The sequence below is a fragment of the Salvelinus sp. IW2-2015 genome, unplaced genomic scaffold (genome assembly GCF_002910315.2).
Source record: "Salvelinus sp. IW2-2015 unplaced genomic scaffold, ASM291031v2 Un_scaffold4145, whole genome shotgun sequence".
In the NCBI taxonomy this organism is placed as follows: Eukaryota; Metazoa; Chordata; class Actinopteri; order Salmoniformes; family Salmonidae; genus Salvelinus; species Salvelinus sp. IW2-2015.
Window position 1 is genome coordinate 38,216 of NW_019945417.1, and position 7,827 is coordinate 46,042.

General features: G+C 49.1%; 1 protein-coding gene across 1 annotated transcript in view; it reads left to right on the plus strand.

Annotated features, from left to right (window-relative positions):
* LOC112076932 (contactin-5-like) overlaps window positions 1-5,175 on the plus strand; it is a gene marked incomplete at its 3' end in the record, with an annotated part of 13,531 nt that extends 8,356 nt beyond the window's left edge. Inside the window, exon 3 of the mRNA XM_024143563.1 lies at window positions 4,994-5,175. Within this exon, the coding sequence (XP_023999331.1) occupies window positions 4,994-5,175 (182 nt within the window). The remainder of the gene's footprint in view (window positions 1-4,993) is intronic.
* Window positions 5,176-7,827: the final 2,652 nt, after the last annotated feature.

Sequence of the window (7,827 nt, forward strand, 5' to 3'; positions counted from 1 at the left end):
CAGTGGGAAAATGGTGTTGTGATTGGGCGCGGGGTAGCTGGTTGATGATGTGAGGACTGGGAGTGGCCGGCAGAGGTGATAGGATGAGTGTATGAGGTCCGAGGGTGATTGGAGGATGTTGTGAGAGGGTCAGGCCGAGGTGATATGTTGATTGAATAGGATGGGCGCGTTGGATGGGATGATATGGGAGATTGGGCACCTTGGGGAGGGGTGATGGAGGATGGTTGATGGGAATGGACGCATGGATGATGTTGGGTGAATCGCCCAGTGATTCGAATCCGAAGGACTGATGGATTAGGTGGGATGGGCGAGGGCTGAGGTTGGAGGTGGATGTGAGGTAGGTGGGGTGCGGCAGTAAGGTGCTGGGATTGAATGGAGTCGGGTGGGAATAGTGAGTGTGTGGATTGAGCCGGGAGTGGATTGGAGTTGGATGATGGGGTAGTCGGAGTGATGGGAGTGGTTTGCGACGGGGAGATGGAATTGGGTTAGTGATGGAGTATTGGGATGGCGCAGTGATGGATGACTGGATGGCCGAACGTTGATGGATGAGGATGGCGCCGAAGTTGGGAGTGGATGATTGATGATTGTGGTTGGGGCCGAGTGATGGGATGATGGATGGGTCGAGTGATGGATGCTTGTTGGTTATGGGTGGCCCGAGGTTTAGGGTGATTTGGGTTGGGACCGATTGATGGGGATGATGTGGGAATATGCGTGTCCTGAGGGATGGGGATTGATGGGACGTAGGGTGGAAATTTAGGCCGGTGATGGGGTTATGGGATGGGATTGATGGAGGCTCCGAGGGCCTGTGGTGAGATGTAGTGAGTTTGATGGGTAGGACTTGGTATTATGGGGCCGACGAGGGTGTAAGGTGGATGATGGTAATGGTGGATGAGGCCAGTGAGTGGAATGATGCGATGGTGTCACCCGAGTGATGGATGATGGATGGTGGATAGGCCGCGAGTGATGGATTGATGTGGATAGGCCGGAGTGATGGGATGATTGACAGTGTGCTATTTATTCCCCGTTGCGAGTGATTGGACGGTTGGCATGGTGTGGACGTAGTGCGACCGGAAGTGATGGTTAGGTTGATTGGAGGGCTGGGACTGTGGAGTTGATGAGGATGATGACTGCGTGGATGAGTGCGTATGGATGGGATGGGGCTGGCGGGGAGTGATGGGGCCGGTGGGTAGATGACCGAGGGGGTGAGGTTACGTGGGCGAGTGAGTGATGGATGATGGAATGGTGGGAATAGGGCCGGGCGGATGGAATAGGGGTGATAGCGCGAGTGAGTGGAGATTTGGTGGGAATTGGAGGCGTGGATTGGGCAGAGGGTGATGGGAGTTGGAATAGGTGGTCGGGGAGTGAGTAGGCGCGTGAGAGTATGATGGGAATGGTGGATGGGGTGGCCTTAGGGAGCTCGTGGAATGATTGTGGGATTGGGTGAGGGTGGCCGAGGTGATGATTGATGGCTGGGGCCGAGATGGTAGCGAGTAGATAGGTAGGTGGTGGATAAGGGCGCGAGTGATGGGATGTGGCCGATGAGTGATGGATGATGATGGTGGGAAGTTAGGCGCGAGTGAGTGCGCGGATAGGAGTTGGATGATAGGGATGATTGGATCGGTGGATGCGGCGGGTGGGCTCGGGGGAGCGTGACTGGATGATGATTAGGGGGATGCACTGGTGGGCGGTTTTGAGTGATGGTAGTGGATTGAGTGATGGGCCGATTGAATGGATGATGGGAGAGGGGGTCCGGAGAAGGCGATGGCAAATAGTTGATTTGGATTGCGATCGGGATGGGCCGAGAGTTGTTAGGAGTTGATGGAGTGTATGGGGATAGGCCCTGCGGGAGGTGCATGGGAGGGTGGATTGATGGTGTGTGATGTGATATGGGGGATGGCCCGGAGGTGGGTGAGAGGATGATGAATTGTGTGGGATCGGAGTTGCGGATGTGAGGATTGGGAGTGGATCGATTGTGGTGATGATTTGAGGTGATGGATGGGGCACGATGATGGTTAGGCTGATGGGATTGGTGAATGGCATCGGGAGGTTGGTGGGGTAGGATGATGAGATAGATTGGAATGGGGGATGGTAGTGAGCGAGTTGATGATGACCTGGATGGGTGATTGGTTGGAATGATTGGACTGGAGTCGGTGTGGAGGTATTGGATGGGATGAGGAGCGGATGGGATGGGGGTATGGTGGTGGCGGGAGCGCTGGAAGGTGATTAGTGGATGATAGGATGGTGGATGGGCGAGGGATGATGGAGGATGAGTGGGATGGAAGGTGGAGATCTAGGGCAGGGCCGGGATGCTGGGATGTTGGTGGATGAGGTTGGAGATTTGGGGGCCGCGTGATGGAATGATGGGGATGTTGGGGATCGCGAGTGAGTGGAACTTGAGGAGAGTGGGGATGGTGGAACGGATTGAGGCTTGCCGAGATGGATGGTGGATGGATGATGGACTGATGGAGGATACGGGGCCCGATTGAAGAGATGGATTGAGCGCGGAGTGACTGGGAATGTGGATTGGTAGGTAGGTGACCTGGATTGATGGAATGGTGTGATGGATCGGGGCGGGTTGTTGGGATTGGGCCGAGGTGTAGAATGGGATGAGGACTGAGGGCGGACTTCCTCTGGGGGGTTTTCGCCCAACGAGTGATATGGTTACATTAGTATGATGATTGTGACTGGGTGCCCTAGGGTGCCACTTCGATGTGATGGCTTCTATTGGGATGATGACTGGTCAAAAATGGCGGAGTTCGGGTGGATGGAATGGATCGGGACACGAGGATTGCGTGAATGGATATGATGTAATCAGTACCGGTTCTCGGGCTGATGATGTAGAATGGGGTTCAACCGGCCTGATTATCGTGAGGAGTAGGGATGATCGAGGATGAGGCAGTGGAATTCGAGAGCAGCGTGGGGACGTATGAGGGTAGGGAGGCTGGCATATTCACGGCGAAATGATGGCGGCGTAATAGTATGGATGTGGGGACCAGACACCACCCACGCGACAGTGGACGGATAGCGGATTTAGGAGGATACTAGGATATGGTCGGGGAGTACCAGGGATGTGAATGGGAAATGATGGTATGGGGCGGATTGAGTGATGTGGGATGATTGGGGATGATGGACTTGATTGATGGAGTTGCCCGCACTTGATGGATGGGATTGGTGGACCGATCGTTTGTGATGGAATGATGGATAATCAATGCGATGATTGAACTAGGGTCATGTAGTCACACGGGAAGTGCTTGGATGGGATGTGACTGATGGATTGTGGCGTCAGCGTGGAGGTCATTTGGGTAGACGTGATGGGGATGATGGGAAGGTGGATGATGAGATGAATTTGATGAGGACTCATGGGATATTACCTGAGTGGATGAATCCGATGATGGTGATGAGTCTGACTGAGAGCAGACATGGTCCTGCAGTTGATTGGATGATGGGATGATGGATTGATTGGACGAGGGCCTGCGAGTGAGTGGAGTGATGGATGAGGTGCAACACATCCTTGGCGGGTTTTCTGGTTGTCACAATTTTCCCCGCCTATGTTCTGGTGCTGCGAGAGACTGCCCACTCCAATTTCTGAGAGAGGCTGTCCAAATGAAGCCGTACATCCTATCACACTTATGACCTTGCTAATATAGTATTACAGTTGACGGAACGTGTCTCCACAACAATGCGTTCTCACGCTGGACGCTGCTTTACACATATTGTTCCATTGCGGGTTCTATAAGTCGGGAGAGGCAGAGGGGCAAATACACAGGGGCATAAGAGGGAAAACATCACCAATACGGCATAGATGTAAGAAGAGCATACACACATTTCTCAGCTGGAGGTCATTTGGGTAGAGAGAGACTCAGAGATATATCATGGAGTCACAGACATGGTTCTCAGCTGGAGGTCATTTGGGTAGAGAGTTCCCCCTGGACTATGACATTTAGAATCTATTGATTGAGAATGTAGCCGGATGAAATCTCTTGAGATGCAGCTTGTCGTTTTCAAGTGTCCACATGAAGATTTTATTTCTTCTCAATAGTACTTAGTGACCAGATGAATATGGAAAGGGGAAGAGAATATTGGGGAAGAAGAAATATTGATAATAAAGATGACATTGAAAGAAGATTTTGATTGAAGATCAATATGAGCCTGTTTGGTTTTCTTCTATTGGATAGCAGATAGTTGACAGCTTCATACCCAGGTTCTCTTTAAGGCAACACCATATTATTCACGCAGGGAAGTATTTACACCACAAGGTGTTAGTGTATGGACGCAAACACACATGTATTATGTATCACTTTATGTTGCAAGGATGCGTGCAATTTAACGTACTATCCAGTATCCTACCCAACATTTATCCAATCTCCAGTCTCCTATATTATCCTYTCAACTATCCACTCTCCAGTCTCCTATCCTGTCAACTATCCACTCTCCAGTCTCCTACCCTGTCAACAATCCACTGTCCAGTCTCCTACCCTGTCAACTATCCACTCTCCAGTCTCCTACCCTGTCAACGATCCACTGTCCAGTCTCCTACCCTGTCAACTATCCACTCTCCAGTCTCCTACCCTGTCAACGATCCACTCTCCTGTCTCCTATATAATCCTGTCAACTATCCACTCTCCAGTCTCCTATATAATCCTGTCAACTACCCCCTTTCATGTCTCCTATCCTGTCAACTTTCCACTCTCCAGTCCTCCTATCCACAATATTTTCCAACTGCTATTTCCTGTTCTGACTATTAATTGTACAGACGTATTAGGATGTAATCCTTTACTCTCCTCTCCTGCTAGTCCTGTTACCTTGGATTTTAACCCTCTCCTTTCCTGCTAGTCCTTTCACCTAGGATTTTAACCCTCTCCTCTCCTGCTAGTCATTTCACCTAGGATTGTAACCCTCTCCTCTCCTGCTAGTCCTTTCACCTAGGATTTTAACCCTCTCCTCTCCTGCTAGTCCTTTCACCTAGGATTTTAACCCTCTCCTCTCTTGCTAGTCCTGTCCCGACAATCACATGGAGGAAGATGAACGGTAACATCCCTAAGAAGGCTCGTCTGAGGAAGTCCCAGGCTGTTCTGGAGATCCCCAATGTCCAGCTGGAAGACTCGGGGACCTACGAGTGTAAAGCTGAGAACCCCAGAGGAGGAACAGCCTTTAAGGGACACCTCCAGGTCTACAGTAAGTTATGTGATGGTTGGACTGGAGCCACATTGTTCTGGTGTTAATATTGTATTGGTAAAGACTGCTGTGCTTTTGTTTTATTGTTTTATTGGGCAGTTTGTTCTGGTTTGGACTTGACTGATACTACTAGGATTCTAGTGTGTTTGGCGGTTATGAAGACTAATTATTGTTGTGCCCATTCTCTAAACCAGTCTGTGTCTGCTATTTATCTTCTGGTCCTGTCCCTGATACTGTCACGTTCCTGACCTGTTTTCTGTTGTTTTGTATGTGTGTGATGGTCAGGGCGTGAGTTTTGGGTGGGCAGTCTATGTTTGCTGTTTCTATGTTGGTTTTGGGTTGCCTGGTATGGCTCTTAATTAGAGGCAGGTGTTTTGCGTTTTCCTCTAATTGAGAGTCATATTAAGGTAGGTTGTTCTCACTGTTTGTTTGTGGGTGATTGTCGCTGTGTCTGTGTTTGTTGCACCACACGGTACTGTCTCGTCTCGTTCATTCGGTCGTTCCTGTTCATGTGTTCTTCGTTTCATGTAAGTTCGTAGTTTAGGTCTGTCTAGTTCGTTTTGTTATTTTGTTTATTTAGTCAAGTGTATTTCGTGTCTGTCTTCGTCTTACAATAAAGTCATTATGTATTCATCACCCGCTGCGCCTTGGTCTACTCACTCACCGAAAGAGAGCCGTTACAGATACCTACTGTAGAATATCTATCATCCCAGTCCTGTCTGCTCCCTGATACCTACTGTAGAATATCTATCAACCCAGTCCTGTCTGCTCCCTGATACCTTACTGTAGAATATCTATCAACCCGTCCTGTCTGCTCCCCTGATACCTACTGTAGAATATATATCATCCCATCCTGTCTGCTCCCCTGATACCTACTGTGAGAATATCTATCAACCCAGTGCCTGTCGCTCCCTATAAACCTACTGTAGAATATCTATCATCCCGGTTCCGTCTGCTCCCTATACCTACATGTAGAATATATATCATCCCGTCCTGTCTGCTCCCCTGATACCTACTGTAGAATATCTATTCAACCCGTCCAGTCTGCTCGCCTGATACCTACCTGTAGAAAGCTATCAACCCAGTCCTGTCTGCTCCTATACCACGTAGAAATCTATCAACCCATCCTCGTCTCTCCCTGAACCTACTGTAGAAGTATCTATCATCCCAGTCCTGTCTGGTCCCTGAACCTACTGTTAAGAATATCTAGTCAACCCAGTCCGGTCTGCTCCCTGAACCTACTGTAGAATATCTAATCAACCCAGTCGCTGTCTGCTCCCTGATACCTACTGTAGAATATTCTAATCAACCATCCTGTCGCCTCCCTGATACCTACTGCTAGAATATCTATAAACCCAGTCAATTCTGCTCCCTGAACCTACTGTAGAATACTATTCATCCCCGGTCCTGTGCTGCCTCCCTGAATACCGTACTGTTAGAATATCTATCAACCCATCCTGTCGGCTCCCTGATACCTTACCTGTAGAGATCTATCAACCCCGTTCCGTCTGCTCCCTGATACCCTACTGTAGAATATCTATCAACCCAGTCCTGTCTCTCCCTGATACCGTACTGTATACTACCCCATCCTGTCTGCTCCCTGTACCTACTGTAGAATATCTATTCAACCCAGTCCTGTCGCTCCCTGATACCTTACTGCTAGAAGATCTATCAAACCCCCAGTCCTGTCGGCTCCCTGGATACCTACTGTAGAATATCTACAACTTTCCTGTCTGTCCCTGATACCTTACTGTAGAATATCTAGTCAACCCAGTCCTGTCTGCTCCCCTGATACCTAACTGTAAAGAATATCTATCAAAATCCCGTCCTGTCGCTCCCTGAACCTACTGTAGGAAATATCTATCAAACCCCGGTCCTGTTCTGCTCCCTTGATACCTACTTGTAGAATATCTATCAAAAACCCAGTCCTGTCTGCTCCCTGATACCTTACTGTAGAATAATCTATCAATCCCAGTCCTGTCTGGTCCCTGATACTACTTATAATATCTATCAACCCAGTCCTGGCTGCTCCTGAAACACTACTGCTAGAATATTCTATCATCCCAAGCCTGTCTGCCCCTTGATACCTACGTAGAATATCTATCAACCCAGTCCTTCTGCTCCCTGATACCTACTGTTAGAATATCTATAAACCCAGTCCTGTCGGCTCCCTGATACCTACTGTAGAATATCTATCATCCCGTCCTCGTCTTGCTCCCTGATACTTACTGTAGAACTATCTATCAACCCAGTCTGTCTGCTCCCTGATACCTACTGTAAATATCATCAACCCGCCGTCCTGTCTGCTCCCTGATACCTACTGTAGAATAGTCTAATCAACCCAGTCGCTGTCTGCTCCCTGATACCTACTGTAGAATATCTATTCATCCGGCCTGTGCGCTCCCTGATACCTACGTAAATATCTATCAAACCCAGTCCTGTTGCTCCCTATACCTACTGTAGAATATCTATAAACCCAGTCAGGTCTGCTCCCTGATACCTGACTGTAGAATAATCTATCATCCGGTCCTGTCTGCTCCCTGATACCTACTGTAGAATATTATCAACCAGTCCTGTCTAGCTCCCGTGAATACCTACTGTAGAATACTATCATCCCGGTCCCTGTCTGCCTCCCTGATACCTAACTGTAGA